This window comes from Narcine bancroftii, chromosome 10 (genome assembly GCF_036971445.1).
Source record: "Narcine bancroftii isolate sNarBan1 chromosome 10, sNarBan1.hap1, whole genome shotgun sequence".
Lineage (NCBI taxonomy): Eukaryota > Metazoa > Chordata > Chondrichthyes > Torpediniformes > Narcinidae > Narcine > Narcine bancroftii.
The window spans coordinates 3,594,002-3,620,254 of NC_091478.1; the positions used below are offsets into that span (position 1 = coordinate 3,594,002).

The 26,253-nt window shown below is 40.0% G+C and overlaps 1 protein-coding gene across 8 annotated transcripts in view; it reads left to right on the forward strand.

The window, feature by feature from the left end:
- The window catches only part of LOC138744086 (serine/threonine-protein kinase 32C), a 207,999-nt gene that overhangs the window by 25,517 nt on the left and 156,229 nt on the right, over positions 1-26,253 (forward strand). The window contains exon 1 of one of the 8 annotated variants that reach the window (XM_069899606.1): positions 18,452-18,546. The exons of the other annotated variants lie outside the window; for them this stretch is intronic. Coding sequence (XP_069755707.1) covers positions 18,507-18,546 — 40 coding nt within the window. The 5' untranslated portion in view covers positions 18,452-18,506. Of the gene's footprint in view, positions 1-18,451; positions 18,547-26,253 lie in introns of those variants that run through there. 8 annotated transcript variants of the gene reach the window in all.

Sequence of the window (26,253 nt, forward strand, 5' to 3'; positions counted from 1 at the left end):
GGGGAGAGGGGGCGGGTGGTGGGGAGAGGGGGCGGGTGGTGGGGAGAGGGGGCGGGTGGTGGGGAGAGGGGGGGGTGGTGGGGAGAGGGGGGGGTGGTGGGGAGAGGGGGGGTGGTGGGGAGAGGGGGGGGTGGTGGGGAGAGGGGGGGGTGGTGGGGAGAGGGGGGGGTGGTGGGGAGAGGGGGGGGTGGTGGGGAGAGGGGGGGGTGGTGGGGATTATACAATTAGAATGTGGTGGTGCTGAGGCTGAGAGGTGATCTGGGCATTATGCAATTAGAATCTGGCTCATTATTATTTAATGTTCAATGGTGATTTTTGACAGGAACCGTAAAGATGGAGTTTGAACAGTGTTTGATTGATTAGTCCTCTGTGTAGAGGGAGTACAGTAGAGGGCTGAGAGCCCATCCTTGCAGAGCACCACTGTTGCGTGTGATCATCTTCACTGCTTGTGGTTTGTTTGACAGGAAGTCACAGATCCATTGTGGGGGGTGGGGGGAAGGGTCTTGAGGCCAAGATCCCAAAACTTGCCATCATTTAGTCCAAACACATTTTCATTACAGTACTATATTTTAATGAATTATTTGTCTTTAAATCGATTATTATCCTGCATAACCATGTTCATGAAAAAATTACTTGAACTGCACACAATATCCACGAGCTCCAGTAACACTTTGAGTTCACATTCTGTCTTGTGATTGCAAACTAGGATGTAATGTAGCAATAAAATGAATGTTGTACCTAAGCCAGAAAGATTGATAATTATTCAGAACAGAACTGTGGTGATGTTGTATACAGCAGTTTTCCCTTGATGTGGAAAAACTGGAAATCTAATAGCAGAAAGAGGATCAAAGGGAGATAATGATTTGGGCTGTTGGGCTCCCAGCAGTTGGCATAGTTCATACATGCCTGAGTTCCCCAATTTCTGGTTAGAAAAGAGAGTAGTGTCCAGCTTGCAGCAGAAAGCAACTCTAAGTGCAATTGGTGTTTTAGTGTGCCTTTATTTTTAAGGAAATCACTCAAGCATAGTACAAACCTTCTGGACACTCTAGAAGCTGCTATTTAAAACATACCATTATCAATTAAAAATTGTCTAATTTTTCAGCTCACTGAGAACTTTCAGCAACAAGACTTTGCATGGAATGGGGGTGGGGGGGTGGTGGTGGGGAGGGATGGTTCTCAATGGGACAACAACCAAGGTGGGTTTAAATTTTCAGTGCTTTCTTCTGTTTGAGCTGTTGCCTGGCAACAGCATCTTACAATGAAAGGGCTTCTGTCTGCTTTTTCATAAAACTGGTATTGATGTGCAATATGTAAACTCATTTTGTTACCTGAGCAGTCATTTAAAAACTGCTGCTCTGTGTGACATAGGCTTTTTGCGTGATGCTTGACACTTGATTGAACCGTATTGTGTGGAGAAGGCTGTCTACGTATGTCACCTTCTGACACAAGACTGAGGAAGATGTCATTCCAGCCTTGCTGACATCTTTTCCATGATGCACATATGAACTCCAGGCAGCTTGACTTGGTGGTTCTGTGAATGATTTGACGTGAACGTATCATGCTGTGGTAACCCATACTTCCAGAGAAAGATTAATGACAAGTATAGACACTGTGTGGGGAGAGAGACATGATAGGCTGCAGACACTGTGATTGTAGTAAAAACACTGAAATGCTGCAGGAACTCAGCTGGTTTATTCAGCATCTAGGTTCTTTTTGACAAAAAAAATTGCTGATGTTTCAGGCCCCAGCCCCCCCTTTCAGGAAAATATCAGAAAAGGCAGGAGCAAGGATATAACAAAGTTTCAGAATTCAAACAACGGGGGAAGAATCCAAAGCAGCAAAAATTATTAATTGGATGTGATGAGGGTCTAGGAGGAATTTATCATTTCTGTTCAATAGGAGATGGGCAATGGATAGGTGGGAGAAGTGGGGGGTGGGGTGGTGGGAGGGGAGAGAAATTTTAATGAAAGCCAGAGAAGTTGATCTTCTTGCCATTTGGTTGGAGGGTGCCTGGGTGTTGTTCCTCCAATTTACAGGTGGTCTCAGTCTGGCAGTACATATGATCATGGACAGACACGTCAGCAAGGGAGTGGGTTGGAGAATTGAAATGGGTAGTCATTAACAGATCCATATTATTGTGGCAGACAGAATGGAGTTGCTCAACAAAGTGATCTCCCAGTCTGTTCAATGTGGAGGAGATCAAAGCAGGAACACCAGATGCAGTAGATTACCTCTGCAGATTCACAAGTGAATTAACTTGGAAGGACTGTTTGGGGCCTTGAATGGTGCTGAGCGAGGAGGTGTGGGTGCAAGTAGAGTTCTGTGTGTTCAGTATTGAGCTGCAAATGATAAAAGCTTAAGCATTACTGTACCTTGTAATGAAGCTTTGTCATCTCTGACATCAGAACAAAATTGTTAGTACATCCAGCTTCAGTCAGGTGAGTTCAGATCATTAGTTAAGGGATGAAAGAGCATTGTAAATCAGGCAGCTTCAAGGAGAATTCTAAATTAAATTCTGATAAAATTCATGTATTTTTGTAGTGTTTAGGAGTGACCCTTGAGTTTTTATCCCATGAAAGTATGTTTGGTTTTAAATTATTAGTTCTATTTTTTATAAACTTGATTCTGACAAAGATGTACAGTCAATTTAAACTTTTTTCAACTGTACCCTTGACAGGTTGAAAAAATTCATTTTAAGTAAATAGAATTTTCAGTTAAATGCATGATTGATATTATTTTAAAATGTCAATTAAGTAAAACTACAGCACCAATGGAAAGATGGTTTTATTAAGCAAATTATTCATGAGAAACTGGGCTAACTAATTAGGATTTATTTGGGTGAAGTTAAATCATACTGGCTGACTTGCATTATCAAACAGTTTCAAACAAAAAAGGACCATCTTGCCGTGTGTACAAAGTGTTTATTTGTATTTGAATTTCCCATTGATTTTTCTAATGTAAATGTGTCACTGTGTTTATGTCAATTATTATTTCTCATTTTATTAACTCAAAATGTGCTTGCATTTTAACCCAAAAGATGAGTTTGATGTCTGCCATTTTGGAAGACAGAAATGAAGACATTATAACATGTAGCTTGTGAGGATAGTACTTTTATTTTTGCTCGTGTTCCTGGTTATACTGATCAATTCTGTGGTGTTCAGAAGCATTTCAAAATTTTTGAAAATGAAACAATATTCTTTCTTTTTCTGGCACGATTAGTGAATGTGGTTAGCATAACACTATCACAGGAACCCAAGTTCGAATCCATCACTGTATTTAAGGAGCCTGTACACTCTCCAGTGTCTGTGAACATTTGCTCTGAGTACTCTGGTTTCCTTCTACATTCTACAAAACATACAGGGATAGTATTTTAATTGGCCACATGGGTGTATTTGGACAGAATGGGCTCATAGGCTGGAATGGCCTGTTACCATGCTGTATCTGTAAATTGAAAATATAAGAATTAATTAAAATAAAACCAACAATATGCCTTTAAACTCTCTAAAACATGAAAAGTTTATCTGAAGTAATTTGCCCATTGGGATTGTTGGCCGGGTGGTGGCGATGAGGCCGGGTGGTGGCACTTTAAAGTGGCAAGTGTGAAACCAAAGTCTGCGCAATGCTGGTGTCAGATGATGTCATCTTATGCCAGGGATTGCCGGCCTCGAACTCAGTGCAATCCCCAGCATCTGCAGACACCAGCGTTGAGATCAAGCAAGTGTGAAATGGGCAACAACATTGCAGGCACTTCCAATTGAAGGTAGAACAGACCAAATGCCAGGGATAAACCCTTGCAAGCGTGAAAGCGTTCAGTGTCCCAGTTAGGAGTGGTCTAGTGTGAAAGGCCGAACCCCCATTCCTATCCTGGGACACTGAACAGTTGATTTACTGGGATGCAAGTGTGAAAGGGGTTTAAGTGTGATCTTGGGAAAAGACAGCAAGACCAGCCTCCACTGTTGAACCTTGCAGAGTCCAGTGCATGAGCAAAGTTATGTCCTGGTTTGTCACCAAGTGCTTGATCTGTGTTTGACAACACCTTCATCTAAGTCTGTGCTCTTTCTGTAAAATGTGGCACATTAGTTTCTTTTTCTAGGATTTTTCTTGAAGGGTTAAGGGATTGAGTTGGTCATTGATACATCAGTATAACTTGCAAATAATGTGACAAAGAAATGAATGTTTGCATATCTCTCTTCCTGTCCACTCAGATGATTGCCCTCACTACAATTGCCCTCACATCCCTCAGAACTTGTCCATGTGACCACAGAAAATGCTGGACCTGTGTGTTCCCTGCTCAGCACCATTCCAGGTCACAAATGGTTCTTCCACATGAGGCAACACTTCACATGTGAAACTGAAGAGTCATTGACTGCTCCTGGTGTGGCCTCCTCTTGGTTTGGGCAACTGGATGTAGATTGGGGGATTGTCTGGAGCACCTCCACTCTGTTCACTGCAACAGCAAAGACCTCCCAGTGGCCAGCCACTTTGATTCCTCACCCCATTCCCACTTGGATGTATATTCCTAATGTGCTGCCAGGTTAAGGCAATGTACATGTTTAACCATATAATAATTACAGCATAGAAACAGGCCAACTTGGCCCTTTCTCCCACCTAACCCCACTGACCTACACTCAACCCATAGCCCTCCATTTTACATGCATATACACATTATTTTATATATACACACACAAAACTCCTTAAATGCTAATATCAAGCCTGCCTCCACCATTTAGTCTGGAAGCTCATTCTGAACACCCACAACTCGAAGTCCCCCTCATGGTTCCACTAAACCTTCTCCCCCCTAACTCTCAGCTCACGTCCTCTCCCTTTCTTAGAGGAAAAAGCTTCTCCATGTCAACTCTATCCATTCCCCTAATAATTTTAAATACCTCAACCAAATACCCTCTCAACCTTTGATGCTCCAAAGAATAAAGATCTAAATTATTTGATCTTTCCTTATAACTTTGGCCCTGAAACCCCAGCAACATTCTAATAAGTTCTCTGCACTCTTTGGAGAAACAAAACTTTTCATTCACTCTTGACAGTCTCCAATCAGATTTTTGGGCCCCTGCTCCCTTTTTTTCATATTCATACTCCCTCCCCCACTCTGGTCCCTCCCATTTTTCCTCATTTTCCTTTGATTGCCTTTCCCCAATCTCCCTATTTGCCTGTCACCTACATTTTCCTTTCTCCAGGTCCCATCCCCTTCTCACCCTTTCTCCTGTTAGATTGCATGTTTCTCAGCCCTCTGCACCTTCTCCCCACACCTTCTCCCTAGTGCATGTTAGCCCCACACCCCATTCTTCCCGCCCCCCGCCCCCCCAATCTGTCAGCTTGTGCTTCTTCCCCTCCCTCTTATTTGGACATTTGCCAAGTTCTTGCGTTTCCTGATGAAAGGGTTTCAGCCTGAAACCTTGTCTGTCTATTGATTTCTATGGATTTTGGCTGACCCACTGAGCTGCTCCAGCACTGTGTATTGCTTCAGTTTCCAAGCATCTGCAGATTTCTTTGTGACCGAGTAGGTGAACATGATAATTTTGAAAATATTTAGAAGTTCTGAAGCCACAAACTGGCCTCCTTACTTCCTGCTGTTAAAATGGTCTCGCTATCTCTGCAGTTAAATTTAAAATTTATTGGAGGCCCGTGACACTGACCAGTAGTGATGGTATTCACAGGCTTTGCTTTGCTTCTGCATGTACTGTTGCGATTGGCTCAAAAATTAATTTTCCCACCTTTTTTTCCCAGGGCAGTGTCTCTAAAACTAGGGGACTGATTTAAAGTGAGAAGGTCGAGATTTAAGAGGTACCTGAGGGACGCCTTCTTCATGGAGTATGGTCAGGCTTTAGAATGAGTTGCCAGACGAAATGATACAAGTGTGAATGATTGTAATGTTTAAAATACATTCAGCCAGGAACATGGATAGGAAAGGTTTGGAGGAATATGGGCCGAAAACAACCAAATGGGGCAAGGTTGGCGTCGACATGCTGTTGAATTCTGAATATGCTCACTCAGAAACTATTTCTGAAAAATAGCAATTTATTTCTGTAAGCTGGATCAGTCGAGCAGCACGACTGTGTGCAGCTTTGCCAACATTAATAGACTGAAGATGCTGGCTCGGCCATTATACATTTGGATTTTTAATTTTCCAGCTTTTGTCAGAAAAATGTCATGGCGCAGGAGGCAAGGCTGATGCACATGTATGTACCTACAACTTAATTTTTCAGAAATTATTGGGAAAGAGATCCATGTCTCTCCTTCTCTCATACGCACCACAACAATGGATGCTTCTGATTGCCTCATGGCTGCACCATGATTTCACATCAATGCTCTGAGCAAAACCCACTATGCAAAGTTCAGATGGATAGAGTACATACATGATCTCACATACAACCCTGAGATTTTTTCCTCCTTCTCAAACAAAATGTACTTCCAAGTTATTAGTATGTTAGACAGATTTCTGAATTCCCTATTTAGTTTTTGTACTGAGTATCTTTTTAATTGCATCACAAACAGCCATCAACTTCTCACTGTAGTGGTAATGGGAGCAAAGAACTAACATTCTTTCTGTTCACTCCATCCTCCTCCTCTTCAAACACATTAACTTTCTTATTTTACCAATTCTGTAGAATGGTCCTTGTCTCGAAACTTTTTCTCACCAATGATGCCACTTGATCTGCTGAGTGATTCCAGCAACTTTCTGTTTTGTATTGTGTTGAGATACTAAAATATGGATCAGCTCAGCTGCTTTCCATTTCATTCCTTTGGAAATAAACTCATCCTTTGAGTGAAATACAGAAATCTGCCAATGTTGTGATTGTAGTTAAAAACAAAAATGCTGGAGGAATCAGCAGGTTTTGCATCGTCCATAGGTGATGAAGATATTTTGAATATTTTATTTTAATTTTCATAAACTCATAAAATTCAAGCATGATCTTTTCATGTAACATTCAGAGTCTGTATTTATCCCTCCAACTCCAAGCCCTTTAAAGTATGGACAACAGGCAGGTGTCTGATTAAAAGGGCTGGTGGTGGAAAGAAGAAAGGAATTGTCTGCATCAGGTGCTCTGGTTGTGATCTCGTCTTCATTGGAGAGACTGGATGCACTGGAAGATAGCTTCATGTGCACCTTAATAATAATGGGGATCTCTCGGTGGCAACGCATTTCACTTCCCTGCCCTATTCCAATGCCGAAATGTCCGTCCATGGTCTTGTCCACTGCCAGAATGAGTCAAATTGGAGGAACAATACCTCATATTCTGCCTGGGCACCCTCTAACCTGATGGTATTGACATCAATCTCTCTGATTTATGTTAGTGACCCCCGTCTCTCCATTTATGTTAGTGACCCCCGTCTCTCCATTTATGTTAGTGACCCCCGTCTCTCCATTTATGTTAGTGACCCCCGTCTCTCCATTTATGTTAGTGACCCCCGTCTCTCCATTTATGTTAGTGACCCCCGTCTCTCCATTTATGTTAGTGACCCCCGTCTCTCCATTTATGTTAGTGACCCCCGTCTCTCCATTTACCCTATCCTTTCATCTAGCTCTGTTTCTCCCTCTTTGCTTTTCTCTTGGTCTTTCCTTCAGCTCTGCATTCACAGAACCATCCCCTCCCCCAATGCGTTCTCACCAATCCTCTCCTGTCCTCCTACCTGTGTCCAATTATCTCTCCTTCCCCAGCCTTTTTATTCAAGTGCGTGCCTGCTTTTTGCTCATGCCTTGGACTCTTGGCCTGAAACATTGGTTATGTTTCTTTACCACCTATGGACGCTGCAAGAGCCCCTGAGTTCCTCCGGCACTTTTGTGTTTTTACAACTCTCATTTGCTATCATTTTGTTTTACCAACTTTTAATGGTTTGTTTGTTGAAATTCTTTGTTCTCCCTCCCTCATTTAAATTCTTATTTCCAAGCAACGTTCTTATTTTCATAACAAAATATAAATATTTTGAATGATGAAATTCATTAGCTAATTAAATGCCTGTTATCCACATTTATTCATGTCATCCTGCAATTTGTTGTTTTTCTTTACCATTGGGTTTTTACTGCAAATGAGAAATAGTTGTTCATTCCAAAGATTAATGTGCATCGTGTCAATGCTGATCTATGAGTCACCTCACTGCCCTCTGTTGGCCTGAATAGCCATACCTTGCTCTAATTCTCAGCTACTTGACTGCAGGATAGAAAGCTATCCATCTGCATTAGTGAGGCGAATAGATTCCATCTGTATGTATCCATTCAGGCAGTCCATATTAAATATATTGTAAGAGTATGTCTTTGTCATCGTAGTATGTTTATGGGGAAGGTCATAAGAATTAAGGATTATTTTTGTTAATTGTTTAACTCATTTGGGATGGAAGTCTGATTTCATGACTTTGTTAGTGTTCCATTGTAAGATCGGTGGGAAGAAACTCTGAAGGTAAATGGACTATGGTTTTCAAACTGTTTTATGACATTTCAAAATTAATTATTTCATCTCTAACTCCACATCCTATTTATAACGGTGTTTTGTGCATTTTTAGGCTCATGACTGTTTAGACTAGTGAGTACCTAAATGTTTCTTTCATTGTTGCAATTGACCATTGGAATTTTGTGTAATGACTATGTGGCCCAGACAGAATTCCAATGCTATCTAAAAATTTGCAAATGAAACCACAGTTGTCGGCAGAATCACAAACCGCAACAAGGAAGCGTTCAGCTCGTTGAGTGGTGTCACCCCAACAATCTTGTGCTCATTGTGAGCAAAACCAAGGAAATGGATTTCAGGAGGAAGTCAGGGGAACATGACCCAGTCCTCATCGAAGGCTCAGTAGTGGAGAGGGTCAAGAACTTCAAATTCCTGGGTGTGAACATCTCCGAGGATCTGTCCTGGAGCCTCCATGTCAATGTAATCGTGAAGAAAGCTCGCCAGCAGCTATACTTGGTGCTTGAGGTGATTCGTATATTACTGAAGACTCGTAAGCTTCTACAGGTGTAGAATCTCAGGACAAGAGAAAATACTCCAGAGGGTTGTTAACTCAGCCTGCGACATCACAGGCACCAGACTTCACTCCATTAAGCACACCTCCAAGAGGTGGTGTCTTAATAACGCAGCCTTTATTATTCAAAGACTTCCACTTCCCAGGCCATGCCCTCTTCACTCTGCTACCATTGGGGGAAAAAGGATCAAGTCAAGCCTCCTTTATTTATTGTTCATACCATACTTGGACAGAAAAGATGAGATAGCATTTCTACAGGACCATGGAGGATCATATTTACATAAATATAAGTTAGAATAAAGTTCCTGAAATTTACCATGTGCGTCAGAGGGCTTAGTCAACTGGAAGATTCTTGACTGTGATGAAAGCTAGTGATTTGAATTCCAGAGCAGGTCTGACACAGAAAGTTGTAATAGTCAAGTGGAATCACAGAAGGGTGAGCATACAGAAGCAAAGGCAAGAGCAACATAATATTAATCTTGACAGCGGAGGAATCTACAGCTGCTTTTAGATCATGAAAAATGGAGCTTCTGAACAATGTAAGCATCAGAATGGGCTGTAGCAGCAGCTTTGGTGGTCTTCAAGGTTGCTTGCCTTTCTGGCACTGAACTTGAAGAAGAGGTTTGGACAAGTTCATAAATGTCATGGTTGCAAGTATTAGGCCTTGCAATGTTATACCTTAATAGTTACTGATACATTCATTAACTGATCTTCTTTTAAACAGTGTTAGATGACTTACAGTCCTAAACAATTTATTAAATGTCTGACAAGTGGTTCATTGTAATTGGGACTGTTTGGAAATTTCAAGGCTATTTGTTGGTGGTGTTTGTCCCCTGCTCTGTGAGTTGGCTTGACTTCCAAGTTGGCATGATGTAATCTATTTGTGTATTGTGAGGTATTCCAGCGAAAAATTGTCACATAAAGCAAGATTTGCATCTTTGTCAAATTTGATTGAAAGGCAACTGCAGCAACTAAAAATCTTGGTTTAGACTTTCTGCCTCTTGGATTTCATGATTTCAGAGGATTGGGAGTTCCACAAGTCACAAGGATGTGCTTCTGGCATTTTTTTTGATTTCAAAAGCCCTCATCACTTTGTATGTTTTAAATGGATCCCAAGAAAAGGATGGGATAAAGGACAGGCCTCCTATTCCACAACAGTCTATGTGATGGACTGATTCAGTAATCCATTGCTGCAGGAGAAGTTTACACTGTATGTTGCACATACACCAAATTTAATGAATGAAAGATCACAGACTGCATGCTAGAACTTTCTCAATTGCATCTCTCCTTATTTTCTGCAAGGCTTTAAACCAATGTGCTCTCTCAGGTTGTTTTAAAACAATCTTCTAGTACTATTTTGAAGAAGGCAGGAGTTGTCTCCTGATTCTGGCTATTTAAACTAAAGTCCCTGTCAGCTCCTTCAAGCAACAGATTAATTGGGTTTATCAAATCTCCTGTGGCAGCATGCTATGTGAAAATTGACTGCTATGGTTCCATTATATATTTTCTCCTGCTCTTCCTTAGCATGTCATTGGCCCTGTTATGCTGCAGAAAGATCGTTCAGAAATGCTGGACAATTGATCTGACCAAGTTATTATTAAAAACTGTGTGTTTGTCGGCAGTGGATTCTGAATTAACCCAGTGTTATCCCACAGAATTAAGTCCTTTGCTCCTCAGAATCCTCATACCAATCTTCACATCAGTTACTTTCTGAAAGCCACTGCTCTGTTTGGACTAAATTGAAACGAGTCGCTTGTTTGCCCAAGTTTAGATGGATATGGATAATAAGAAGCGCAATCACTTGACTTAGAGAATCTGCCTTTTGCTTATCTGCTCTTTGTGGATTCAATACCTTGAGCTTTGATTTCAATTTAGCACGACCAACTCCAAAATCTGATGGAACTGAAGAGTGCTTCACAAATAAGTGTTTATTTTGGTAACCTTGATTCAAACTATTTGGGAAAGTTCTGATTTTAAAAAGTAATAAGTGAACTTCTTTTCTCTGATTCTTTTATATCCAAAAATCTTTGCAAAAATCAGATGAATCTTTATAATGTTCAATTTTGATCAAACTAAAACTAAATTCACAGTTCAAGGATGAGGGCTTTTGAGTCTTTTCTGACCTTCACAGTGCCAATGTGTTTTTTTTTAATGGTTATTTCCTTGAGAAGCATGCTCCTGGACGCTCATGTCAGATTTTATAGCTGCATTTCACTTGATAGACAAACTTTCTATTTCACAATATTTGAGGCATCTCTGGTGCCCCAGCTAAATTCTCTGTAAAACAATGCAAAAACTCAGTGAGCTTGTTTTCAAAGACATTAATCTTGTTTAGTGGAGATGCCCATCTTGTTGTTGGCTGCATTAAGTTTTCCTTGATAAAATTTGGGAATGTATTTGTACTCCGCTGAATGGTATGGACATCTGTAACACCCCAGTAGATTGGCAGTGTTGTCCTATTCATTACTTTTAAGAAGCAACAGGAAATACAGTATCTATTGAAGATCCTGGAAATGCTCATCAGGCCAGGGAACATCTGTGAAGAGAGTTCAAGTTTGGTTCTGATGATTGATCATTGACCTGAACATTTCTTCCTGTCCTTCCTTCGTAGATGTGCCTCACAAGCTCCATATTTTCAGTTTCTCTTGTGATTTTTGACCTTCCAGCAGCAGCAATAGTTTTTTGTTGAGGAGATCATATATTAACCTCTTCAGAGTTGATCCATGATCTTGCTGTTGAAACACAACAAATTGTTACAGCATCCTAAGTGCAAGTCTTTCCTGTTGTGAATAATACAGATGAGTCGATAGGTGGTTTTCCATTTATCTGAGGCAGAGCTGGTGACATAAGGTGGTCTTTGTTGACATAAAGACATGGTTTGTTTCAGTGCTCAGCTGGTTTTTTTCCAGTAAAGCATTGTGCATTGATTGTTTCCCAATACAGTCTGATTTTTTAAAATTATATTTGCTTTGGCTACAGTTGGAGATATTGATGAGCCACATGTATAAAAACTAGATGGTGTTTGGCAGTCGTGGAAGCATCTGCATTTGGAGGCCAGAGTAATCCTTGTCCAAGGAGAGGCAGCTATTTTTGAAATGTTTGAGAGTATTTGTACAAACACTTGAATTGCAGAGACAAAGAGGGTGACATGTCAAGTATCTGAAAATCAGCTTAGTAGAAATGAGTATGTGATGAACTGTAGGGTCTGTTTCTGTGCTGTCTGATTTAACTATTTTATAACACTGGTCTTCCTGCCTGGGCAGGAAACTGATATCGGTTTGCTTATTCATCCAATAAATCTTAACAGAAAGAATATTTGTTGTATTTTTTTCAGCACTGAGGGTAGTCCAGATCTCAGAAGTACAAAGGAGGGCATGGATCATTGTTGCCTCGTGGGCCATGAGCTTTTAGCCACATCTGCAAACTTGATCTTCAGTTACATACTGACAGCAAAGGGGTAATCAACAGAACATTTCAGATATTAAGGAAAGAATGATGGATATTTGACAGAAATTTGCTTTGTTTTTATTGGATTGATTAAAAACAGGATTGTTTTTGTTGGGGCTGTTTTTAAATTCTTTGAGTATTTGGATTTGGCTCACCTGAAATAGTGAGGAAAACTTTTTTTTAATAAAACAATTTTTGCACTTTCTGGGCAGGAAGCATGATGGGTCTTCATCTTGTTGTTAGAATTCCTGCCCTATCTGAGATTTTTGAAGGAAACAATGCCATCTCTCTGACTGAAATGGGTCAAAATCCAGTGTTTAATAATTGGATTAATGATATCCCAGTTCCATGTTAAAAAATATATAGTAAATACTGCATATAAACAATATTCAAATTCCAGTACATTTTGACCACCGCCAGTGGGTTGATAACGCCTCAAACCGTGCATCTTGGCGCCTCACAGTTCGGCGGGCAGCAACCTCCTTTGAAGAAGACCGCAGAGCCCACCTCACTGACAAAAGGCAAAGGAGGAAAAACCCAACACCCAACCCCAACCCACCAATTTTCCGCTGCAACCGTGTCTGCCTGTCCCGCATCGGACTTGTCAGCCACAAACGAGCCTGCAGCTGACGTGGACTTTTTACCCCCTCCATAAATCTTCGTCCGCGAAGCCAAGCCAAAGAATACAGGTACTACCCCTCTGTTAGTTTAGCAGATTTTGAAAGAGTAGAACAGAAAATTTGCACTGGATTTATTCAGGGTCTTGTGGTTATGAGTACTTGAAAGGAAGCGTGAAAGCTGCAGGAAGTAAAGGTCCTGATGATGGTGTGAACAGTACCAACTTGTGCTGCTAATGTTATTGGGTGCCATGTAAACAACACTGGATGTTTCGACTGACTAAATCTTTCCCTGATGCCATATGCCCTACTGACTTTGATCTGTCCAAAGGCTTTTGCTTTACTGTTTCACTGGTTCTTGTTTACTGTTTATACTTTGGATCCAAGGAATAATAATATATTGGGTTCTATTCAGTTTATTTATTTGTGGTGTCGGTACTGTGCAATCATTCAGCAAAAGGAGGTGTAAGGTGCCCCTTCCATCAGATAGCCTACAGGTCTCCCTGGTCAAGGTGTGGTACTGTTTAGCCTCCAAATCAAGGTCATGTGAAGCCATGGATTGTGGATGGTGGATGGTTTTTACAAGCAAATTCTACAAAGTGGAACTGATGGTTGAAAAACTAAAATTGCTGGGCAGATGAATCTGCTGATCAATGGCCAGGGTTTCCCATCCAGTACGGACACTGCAACTGCAGAAGGCATTGCACTTCATTATTTTTCCCTTGTTTAATCCTGAACTCAACATCGATTACAGTCTCAGCTCAAAGATGGAACCTTCACTGTAGGAGAACAGGGGAGGCAACAACTGCAATTCAGAGGGTCAGAGATCATGACAGATGGAGAGACATGATCGCCTACACCAAATGGCAAGGCTCTTGAATGAATGATGATCTGATAAAAGATTCAATGGTATGGACATGAAAAAACAATTCCCCCTCGGTGGGAATCAGAAATGAGAAATAATCTTAAAATTTAAGTTGATGTTTCAGTAGCAAATTCAAAGTTTTTTGCAAAGGAAGTTAGAAATTAGGAGTTATCTTTCCCTCATAACCCTTGAATCTTTGAGCAATTGGAGTTTTCAAATTGGAGGGAATGATGTGTGTAAAATGTACAATTCAAGTCATTATGTGAAATTATTGATTGATCATGTTGCAGGAAAATTTATTTTGCAGAGAAGAATGTTTAATCTACTCTACCATCTGGACAATGAAAAGCAGCAAGGTCTCATTGGAGATTTAATGTTGGGCAAGTATTTCTCAAACAGAATAATACCAGCAGTTAATATTATCTAGAAATGGACACAAAAAGTGAAATGTAGAAAATACTATTTGTATTCAGTCACATGGCTGAAAACATTAATGAAGTGAAGAAGAAAGGAAGTGTCTAACCTTCAGTGAATGCAACAAATCCAAAATAGGAACTGGAATTAAACAAGTTACATTTTCTCATTCAAATCATTTTGAAAAAACATTTGAGAAAAATAAATTGTCAAGTATTTTGAAAGCTAGATAATGTTATAAATATGTACCCTTGTGATGTCTGTATTTTCAGTTTCAGTAACACATTCAGCGATTTTATTCCAAATCATTTGTTAATTTTTCATGAAGTCTCTGCAGACTGTAGTCATATCCACACCTACCTCCTAGTGTGTTGGTAATATGCTTAGGAATTTTTCTTCATTATGATGAGAATTCTTCTGTCCTCAGTAGTGGAACAGAAGAGATCTTCCTAGGAATACCAGTGTCTTTGCAATTACTGAGCTCACCAGTACGCTCTTTCTTCTTAATGATGTTCCAAACAGTTGATTTTGGTAATCTGAAGGTTTGGGTGATGTCTCTTACTGTTTTATTCTTGTTTTTCAGCCTCATAATGGTTTCTTTGACTTTCATTGGCACAAAACTGGTCCTGTGACAGCACTTTCAGAGAATTGTGTATTTCTATTCCCAGATCCCTTTTTTCTTCTGCACTCCTCAGTGCCCTACCATTGATTTGTCCTTCCAAAGTGCATCACCTCACACTTGTCTGCATTAAATTCCATCTGCCATTTCCTGGCCTATTCTCTCAGTGATCCAGATCCCTCTGCAAGCTTTTTAAAGCCGCCTTCACTGTTCACAACGCCTCCAATCTTAGTGTCGTCAGCAAACTTGCTGATCCAATTTACCACCTGATCATCCAGATCATTAACATAGATGACAAACAACAATGGTCCCAGCACCATTAAGCACACCACTAATCACAGGCCTCCAGTCTGAGAAGCAGTCATCCACTACCACTCTGTTTTCTCCCATACAGCCAATTTCAAATCCAATTTGCAACCTCTTCATGGATACTGGTGTATGAACCTTCTGAACTAATCTCCCATGTGGGACCTTGTTAAAGGCCTTACTAAAGAGCATGTAGACAACATCTACAGCTTTTCCTTCATCTCCTTTCTTGGTAACCTCCTTGAAAAACTTTAAGATTAGTTAAACACAACATGCAACAAACAAAGCCATGCTGACTGTCCTTAATCAGCCCTTGACTGTTCAAATACTTGTTTTACCTAATCTCTCAGAACACTCTCCAATAATTTGCCTATTACTGATGTCAAGCTCACCAGCTGTAGTTTCCTGATTTACTTTTGGAGTCTTTTTTAAATAAACAATATTACCTACTCTAGCACATCACCTGTGCCCAAGAACTTTTTAAATATTGCTGCCAGGGCTCCTGCAATTTTTACACTAGTCTTCCTCAAGGTCTGAGGAAATAACACATCAGGGCCGGAGGATTTATTGACCTTTATTTGCTGTAAGGCAGCAAACACCACTTCCTCTTTTACCTCTATATATTTCATGTCACTACTGCTTGTTTCCCTTTCTTCCGTGTAAACCGAGCCAGTTTCCTGAGTAAATACTCAATTTCCTTCACCTCATAATTCCTTGGTTTGCCTTTTCTGAATGTTATTTGCTAAAATAAATCTTGAAATCCAGGATAATATTTGGGCCAATTTCCAATGCAAGCACCTCTACTTCCTTTGGACTTTGGAGGTTCAGTATGTCATTGGAAACCTTGGCACACTTCTGCAGAGGTATCATGGAAAGTGTACTGAGCAGCTGTATCATGGCCTGGTATGAGGGTGCCAACACCTCTGAGCAGAAAGCCCTACAAAAGGTAATGGACAGAGCCAAGTACATCGCAGGCAAAACCCTCCCCATCGTCAAGAACATCCACAGCACCCAGGACATGCTCTGGGCTTACCGCTGCCATCAGGATAGAGGTATCGGTCTTACAAGACTCCTATCTTCAGGTACAAGAATTAGCTGTTGCCCTTCAACCATCAGACTCCTTAACAACTGACTCATTTGCAGGCACATTTTAGGACTCTTGCTTTGCACTTTATTTATTACGGAATATTTATTTTCTGCTTTTGCACAGTCATTTGTTTACTTGTTGAGTATACTGTAGTTTACAGTGTTGACAGATACAGTAATTAGAAATTTTTCCTGGCCTGCAGGAAAAAGAATCTCAAGATTGTATGTGATGTCAGTTATGTACTCTGGCAATAACTTTGAACTTTAAATGTAGAGAAATAATGAAGGGCAGGTTTATAAAATGTTTGCATATTTTGTCATGGGTAATAATTTCTCAAATTCTTTTTGTAGCACATGATTTATCACAGGTGGATGTTTTCAGTAGCATGGTGCAATGGACCAGAAAGGAAATAAATACAAGCCACCTCAGGATTATGCAAATTGAATTGTGTTTCAGTTCGATGTATTAATCAGCTAATAATTTATTTCAATTCAACAATCTGATGTACGTGCCTACATTTGTTCCAGAAGAATGGCAGAACCCGTTATTGTAATTGTTCTCTCGTATCAGCTCTTTTCTATCCTTTTTATGGCATTCATTGCGTGACTGTGGAGGTGGTGTATTTTCCAACAAGTGGACAAAACCCCCTATGGGTATCTGTGGAAGTGCAACCTTCACCTGAAAATATCCACAGTAGCATCAATTCCTATAAATTTGATTTTTTAAATGTAACAATAAGGTTGAATTTAATTTGGATTAATATTTCACATTTCTTTTGGCTTGGCTTCGCGGACGAAGATTTATGGAGGGGGTAAAAGTCCACGTCAGCTGCAGGCTCGTTTGTGGCTGACAAGTCCGATGCGGGACAGGCAGACACGGTTGCAGCGGCTGCAGGGGAAAATTGGTTGGTTGGGGTTGGGTGTTGGGTTTTTCCTCCTTTGCCTTTTGTCAGTGAGGTGGGTTCTGCGGTCTTCTTCAAAGGAGGTTGCTGCCCGCCAAACTTTGAGGCGCCAAGATGCACGGTTTGAGGCAATATCAGCTCACTGGCAGTGGTCAATGTGGCAGGCACCAAGAGATTTCTTTAGGCAGTCCTTGTACCTTTTCTTTTAATGATTAGCATTGTTGTTGTCAACCTGAGTTCAAAATCTTGAAGTTTACATGTTTGTTTCACTTGCAAAAATATTCACAATGGTTTTGAAATGCACACCTTTGTTTTGAGTGTTGTAGAGTGACCATTATGGCAATTGTTTACTCATGGTACAGTCAGCCAGGTTTTACTACTGATATTTTTTCAACATTCTTTTGTTCTTGGTAAATTTTAATTACATCAGTTTCCATGTTCATTTTCCTTTCTTACATCCTCTGTTTTTAAATCCAGTTCATTTTGTGTGGCAAATCCATTCTCTGCCATGAGCACAAATTGTGCTCTCCCTCCTTTGAATTTCCCTATGAAAATTACATCACCACTTTCTGCTTTACGTTTTATGCTTGGTATCGTGCTGGTTTGTGTAACGTGCACCTCATTTTCACCTCCTGATGTGGACTGAGAATCAAGGTGTTAAATTATGGTTACCTTGATAATCTTTCATTGGACTACTTTCAGTCTGTAGATGTAAAAGCTGAGATGCTTTTTGGTAATGGAGTTCCCATCTTGTGTTTAAATACAGCACCTGTGTTCTTCCATCGCAGGTCAAATAATCTGCAGGTGTCATCATGAAAAATTGTATTGAATTTTGCTCACTGGGTTGAAGACTGCGATGAATGTATTATGTTAACTACTGTTCCTCTATGGCTGTTTTCAACTCTGATCCTTTGTGATCACCATGGAAACACTTTTGCCTTGTTCTCTGAAACCTAGCAACAAGGGAAGCTTAATTTATCAATGAAAACTTGCTGTTTGTGGATTGACAGCATGCTTTTGCATCAGAATTTTTGGGTGGAAGAATAATGTATGCTAATTAGAAGAACTAATGCTGTGATTGTAAAGATAATCTGCTGGAAGAACTCTGCAGGTCGATCAGCATTGGGGTGGGGGGAGAATGAATAAGGTTTTGAGATGAAAATTCATCAGGAGTGAGGAAAGTTGGAACAGAAGCAGTGTGGATGACAGGGTGGGTGACTCAAGGTCTTAGCAAACAAAGCAGAGATGAAACATGATGGACAGAGTCAGAAGATTGGCAGATGCTGGACAAAGGGAGAGAGGAGCAAGAAAAACAAACTGGTCAGTTGGAGCATGATGAGTCAGGCAGTGTGGAATGGTGATTAGGACTGCTAGTGCTGGGATCTGGTAAAGTGAGAATGTTTGTGTGAAGAGAGGCCAGATGGAACTAAGGGGGGGGGGTGGAGGAGGAGGGGGAAGAGCGATCAGAAGGATCCAGTGGGGTGATGGGTGGAAGAATCCAAATTCAAGAGGAGAGGGATGAGAACTGAATAGGAGCTGTGGGGGTGGGGGGGGGGGGGGGGGGGAGAACAGAAGGGCAAATGATACTCGTTACCTGAAATTAGAAAAACTGTTCATATCATCGGGCTGCAGACGATCCAGGTGGAATATGAGGTGTTGCATTGTTTGCTTTGGGCATCACTCCAGCAGTTGAGTCCCAGGGCAGACAAGTCAGTGTGGGAATGGGATGTAACTGGGAGCTCAGGGTGGCCATTGCAGGCATTGTGTCATTGTACTGAGAAACACTCTCTCTCCAAGTTTGTGTTTGATCACACTGATGTACAGGAGCACTGAATGTCATCGATTAGGTGCATGTGAATCTTTGCCTTGCATGGAAGGGTAGTGATAATTCAGTGTGACGATCTCTGTTCAGATCTCCATTTTGAGATTGGGTGTATATAGAGACTTTGTATGCAAATCTCTTTTGTACCCCTTAATTTTTTTAATGTAAACTTGAATTGATTAAAGTCTGAAAAAAAAATTGAAACCTGCAGTTAATTTCCTAGATTTTAAATTGTAGCTGATCTGTGTTATGTGCTCACTTTTCTAAGTTATTAAGAGTCTCCTGATTAATATTCCTCAACATTGCTCAGACTCTTTCATCATTTGGCTTACCTTGCTCAGCACATACCCTGGTGAATACTTCGACTGACGTCGAACAGTACAGAGAACAAATAGAAATGTATTTTGATATTGGCTCCACATTTTGCTTCAAATTGTTAAGTGATTAGAACTGAAAGGTTTGTTTGATGAATGCCAGCTACTTGATGAACCAAAAGCAGCCTTCAAATTGAAGATCTGAAGAAAATAGGGCTGTGATCATGCAATGTACTCGTAAGGCTGCTTGCCTTTCACACAAGTGGGATAATAGGCTGACCTTCACATATTTCACAATGTCAAATAGTCCATATTTAGCATGCGTTACCATAAACGTTGACCTAGACATACACAACAGACATGATGCCTGGTTAACCAGTTACCCAAGGGCTCTTGAAATGCTCTTTGCTAAATATTTCAGCGTAGTTGGTATCTGTACAAGTGATGTGGTCGAGCATTACCAATGTACACAGCCTTGAAAACCCTGTCAATTATTGTGAACTTCATTTACATTTGCAATTAACATCAGTAAGTGATTAAACCAAATTTCTTTAGTGCTCATTCTTCAACTGGCCTCCTACTGCTATTTCTTGTGTTACATTGAAATCTTGTGATATGTTTGAAATGATATACTGACAAAATTTGGGTGTCCACCTGGTTCTTGTGATTTCAGATTAAGGTTTTTTTGACCTGAAACTTCAATTGACCATTGCTTTCTTTGGATGTTGCCTGACCTGCTGAGTTCCTTCAGCTCTTTTTGTGTTGTCCAACAAAATCTTGGTCAGCACCTGTGAAAAGTTCAAAACTATTGCATTGGTATTAAATTGATTTAAAATTTGAGAAATCTGAAGGTTAGTGGGAGGGAGCGTATACCTTAATTTAACTTTAAATTTTGAGATGCAACATGGCCACAGCCCCTTCTGGCCAACCAGCTCACGCTGCTCAAATTTCTCCCATGCGATCAATTAACCTACTAAAACTTTGTCTTTGGAATGTGGGAGGAAACTGTAGCACCTGGAGGAAATTTGCACAGAGAATACTCCTGACAGACAGCACCAGATTTGAACCAGGGTCACTGACTCTGTAATAGCGTTGTTCTGAACAAAGATGTGATTGAGCTAGTTGACTGACAAGGAATGGAATTTGTGATCAATTTGAGGTGCAAGCTTTAAGGTAGACTTGGGATAAAACTAAAGGATTAATTGGTTCTACTATCTGATGAATTAAAACCAAAAAAAAGTGGAATAGACAGTACAATTTTGATTTGGTAATTTGAAAACTTAAGCAAGAAATGCAGGATTGATTATCCATTCTGTATTCTCCAGTAAAAGTACATTTATAGTATTGTTAACATTAGTTTCCAAGCTGTAGTCAAAGTGGATGAAGTCGGAGTTTTATTCCAAATAACCTAATATTCTTTTTCTTGTCCAAAATTAATTAATTTAATCACCAGATTTAAATCCAGTGATTTTTTTTTTGTACCTTGTTTATTTGTGGTGTTCTTTAGAGGCTGCTATCTTGAGCAGTTTATTCCTCTCTGAAATAATTTTGTGTACTAATGAAAGGAATAAATAACGATTAATTATTGTAATTTTTTTTAATTATTTGATGCTACCAGCTTTTTTTAAAATGGATTTGCAATTTCGAGTTCCAGCTACTGCTGATATTTAGGTAACTATGTGGAGGTTTTTGCACTCTGACCTTGGTTCCATCAACAGGAGGATATTCTTGAGCTTGGGAGTGTTTGCTTGGTCTCATCATCATTAACCATTTGTTTTGCAGATAAGGAACAGTGTGTAATGCTAATTTTTTTAGCTACCAGAGCTCACTAAAACAGTGAGAAGGAGGTAACTGCAGCTACCCCATGAGGTGCCTGAGAGGTGCTACGGCAGCATTGCACCCTGGAGTGCAGCTTTTCTCTTTACTTTGACACTGGTTTGCACCCACTGCTTGATCCCAATGACCATTGCTGAGCTCTTCATTTGCATTTTTAAAATCGAACAGGATGAGCAAGAATTTAGTTTAGTAATTAACACCCTTCACCTATAATTTGTCGATGCCATTTTCTGAAAGGAATTGATTAAATGTGTGTGCTGGGAGTCTGTACAACAGTCCTAATTTGGCTACTGGGGAGCCAGTACACAGTGTTAACTCTGCATGCTGGTTTTCCTCCACTTTTTAACATGCACACAAACTACACAGATTGAATGTAAACAAATAGTGAGTCATCAATAATCACATCCAAATCTCCTTGTGACTGTTCTGTCAAATAGGCATTTCTTTTCATTTATATTAATTAATCTCTATTAAAATGCACAAGCACACACATCTGCTTTGCTGCCAAAACATCAGATCAAGACTTGGATTACAGCAGTGCCTTCATTATGTCATAAAGAACCAAGTCAATTGAATAAATAGCAACAAAAGTTTAAATTTTGCTTCTCAAAGAGCAAATTGCTGAGGGAGTGATTTACATTGAAGAGCCAAGTATGTTTTTGGTATTTCTCCAGATGATATGTAGAAAATATTAATTCTCAAGGAATAGTCATACAGGCCAGCAACTACTAAATAGGATTAATTATCTGCCTCTGGTTCATTTGCTTGCTCGGGCACTAATTGGTGAATTCAAGATTTCTGTTTGAATATTTGAAGTCTTGGACACAATTTGTGAAGTCCCCTTTTGATAGAGCAGGTTGAATTGTCCACGTGTCACAGTTCAATGAATGGTTGTCCAGCCATTATTGAAGATGTTGATGAAATTGTGCTGTAAGGACCGGCTTTGAAGTCGTATTGACGTCCACTCACAATTTTAAGTAACTTTTAAAATTGAGCTGTGGACTGGGTTACTGACTGAGGTTTCAAACATTAGTGGATGACCTGAGAAGGCCAATAATATAGGACAGCACAGGAAATGGCCCTTTGGAGGTGAACATGATGACCAAATCAAACTAAAACTTTGCTGCTTCCACTTGATGAATATTTTCCCATCTCCTTTGGACAGTATTCACATATCTATCCAGAAACCTCTTAAATCTTCTGCATTGTGACACCAGGCATTCATAACTGCAAAAAAAACCCCAAAATTTTGTGACATGTTCTTGACAATAAATTGATTTATATATTTAAAAAAAAATCTCCACACATCTCCCTTAAACTCTTCTCCCTCACCTTAAATGTGTCCTCTGGTGTGTGAGGCCTTTACCCTGGAGAGATTCCGATTGCCACCCGATCAATGCCAGTTGCTCCATTTTTTTCCCACAGCTTCCTACAATGGGTCCAATGAGAATTGCACACAATATTTCATGCAGCCTCATTGAAGTTTTACCTCGCTGCAACTTAACCTTTATATGAAGAAACCAGTTTTTAAGCAATTTAATTCACTTCATCTGATGTCAAGAAATAGCTGTGAGTACTGTGTTTGGAGACCAGATGCTATCTGGGCAGGAGTGCTAAAGACTAGAATTGAAGAAGACCTGTTTCTTCAGTTAACCTGATCTGGTTGTAGAACCTGCTTCTACTCAACAATGCCAAAAATTGCCCAAATAAGTCTTGTAACAAAAAACCTGGCTAAATCTTGACTTCTTAATGAATGATCAGTTGTTGATGGTTTCATCAACAAAGTTCCTGAGCTGCATTTGTTCACCAATTACACTGGTCAACAGTTTTTTTGATGGTCAACTTTAAGCTGAAAACAAAGATAATTTCAGATTTGCTGTATCATGTTGAAAGTTGGAGAAACATTAAATGAACTTTTATTGAATTCACCATGTTTAATCACCTAATGACGCTGACTCATTGCATTGATTCAACTGACCTAAAAATGTTTTGTGCTGATTTTCATTTAACTCTGCATCTGATGCCCTTCGCGTCAGTGTCCAACAATAGTTGGCCAGCATTGATGGATTCCAGTTGCCCTGATGTTGCTTTTCCATGATTGCAATGTTCTGGTGAAACCTTTGTCACTGACTGCACCAGGATTAGCAGGGAAAAAGTCCAAATGCGAATGCAGAAAATGAATTTTCAACGATCTGTGCTTGAAGTAGACTTAGAATATGATAGAAAATCACAAAAATAGGTTGTATTGGAAAAAAAAAACCAATGATTTGTATTGGGGAAATTTTCAGTTAATTTCTGTGATCAACAGCCCAAAATCCATAAAATACGTACAAAGGTGTTCAGGCAGGAAAATTTTTGTTGCCATGTGTTGTCTCCAACCTCTTGCTTAGTTTGTTTCACCTGAACCACTTCGGTCCAAGCCACATGACAATTGCATTTTAAATAACAGAAAACTTTCTGTAACATTATGGGAGTATTAGCGTTTGGGGATCGAGTACCTGGCAAAACTCAGTGGGTTGAAGAAAACACTTGATTGGCCGGAAAACATGTTGCATGAATGGTTGTGATTTGTCGAGATTGATCATCTCAACTTAAACATTGCTGCCTTAGGATAAAGTCCTGGCGCTCACTAACTTCAGCTGCTTCTTCAATCACCTTGAAATTAACATGAAGTCATAAGTTGACTGTTCAATTTGATTTTCACCTCCTTGAAAAATGTTTCCAGCATCACTTGGATATAAGTTGGGTATGGTGTAATGCTTGCACCAAGCCATCATTATCTTGGGGATTAGCACTGACCAGAAACATGACCATCCACTTGAATACTCCAACTTAATGGCTAGTGAGTGTCTGGGTAACCTTGACATCCCATAGTTCGTCCATCTGCAAGTTTGGAGTGTGATGTAATCCAAGAAACAGCGCCAACAAATGATCCCTAATTCCTAGACCAAAAGTGATTCATTTGATTAACACTTAACTAATGAACCACCCTAAACATTAATTTTCTTCATCAATAATGTTTCTCTAGTCTGTGACCTCTTTCAGGGGACAAGAGCAGCAGAAAGATGGGAACACCATCTGCTGCAGATTTCCCCTCCAAGCTGCACACCATCCTGGCTTGTCTGTCACCAGTCCTTTATGGCACTGGATGAAAATTCCCGAACTCCTTCTCTTTTAACATCTTGGGATATCTTTAATCGAAGGATGTCAAACACTCTTGAGACCAATCAAGATTGAGCCTTCTATCCTGGATGTGAATAAAAGAACGTGTTGTGAGGGAGTTGGAATCTCTTCTATCTTCAGTTAAGTTCAGTGTAAACTCCTGACCTAAGATGGAACCTTGTGATATTGTGAAGTGGAAATATTTTCATTGAAAAATAGTGTACTTAAAATTGCTGCTGCATCTCAGTTAAAGCAAAGAATTACTTGTATTCAGAGCTCTTTTTTATGAATGAATGTCATCCACTCACTTAACAGCCAACAAAACAGTGTTTGAAGTGTAAACATTATTTTAATATGTTGCGGCAACCTGCTTGTTTCATTGGCAATTTAAGCAAATGAATTTGGAGCTGGAGTAGGCCGCTTCGTCTGCTCTGCCAGTAAGATCATGTTTGATTCGGTTGATGCCTCTCACCATTTTTCCTGTCTCCCCATGATAACCTTTTGCCCCTCTTGCGTATTGAGTTTCAAAATATTCAAAACTATTTTACTGCCATTTCAGGGACAGAATTTCAAGCTCTCGTAACACATTGACTTAAAGGGTTACTCCTTTATTGGTTTTAATAGTGACCTCAATCTCTATTCTCCCAGAGAGCAAGCAGACTTTCCATATTTAAATCTTTGAGGCCCCACGGATGTTTAAAGTTTCAATTAGGTTTCCTATCTTGTAAGCTTCAGCAGACTCCAGTTTAGTCCTTGAAGCCCAATGCCTTGAAGAAGCACTGTCGGTAATATATCTCTATCTCCGATGGACGCTGTGAGTCCAGTGTTTCTGTGTTTTTACTACAATACTGGTGTCTGCAGACTTTAGTGTTTCACAGTCTTATCCCGTCATGGGACAAACCACTCATTCCAGGTGGACGTGGACCTTGGCTGAATTCTTCCTATGCATTAACATACTTTTTAATAAGGAAACTAATATTGTATGTGCTAATCCAGATGAGTTTTCACCAATGCCTTATATAACTTGAGCACAATTTCCCTGTCTTTGAATTCTTATTCCCCAGTATTGTCTTCTGTCAACTTTCCTAATGACTTGCAATACCTGCACACATTCGGACCCCTCTGTAAATGCCCATCATTTAGATAATATTTTTATTTATTTTTTTCCTATTGAAATGGATAAATTAGCATTTTTCCTACATTATATTCTATTTTCTATACACTCGATCATTCTGTACATGGTGGCTTCCTTATGCCCTCTTCTGTGAAACAAAACCTGCCCTAGTTCATTTAGATATTTAACAATTGTGGGCCCAACACTGATCTCCATGATATCCCTTGTTATTGATTACCAACTAGAAAAAGACTATTTTGTTTGCATTCTGTTTCCCATTAGCTCGCAATTTTGACCCCACCCCCCCTTCATCATTGTGAACTTTCATTTTCCACTATAAATCTTTGATATGGCACCTTTTCAAATTCTGTATTTCCTTGGGACTGGCTCCGCCTGCACTGTGCTGAAGCCAGAGGCAGGCAAGACACCTAACTACTTGCTGTGGACAGGGCATTCACCTAAAGAGGACAGATGTGGGTACAACCGATTTGGGGGGGGGGGGGGGTGGAAAAAAAGTATGGATAAAGTTAAAGGAAGGAGAATGGGAGAGAGGTTATTGGTCTCCAGAATAAAATGCATGACAAATGTTTAGAAAAGGCTAAAAATTTAATTTCTGGCAACACAAAGACCAATGTGAGGAGGGTGGTGAACACGGGATTGAATGTGTTGAATTTAAAGTTATATGAACAGTATACAAAACAAGGCAGGTGAACTTGAGGTGCACAGAGAAATTAGCAGGTATAACATTATGAACACAGTGGAGATGTGGCTACTGGAGA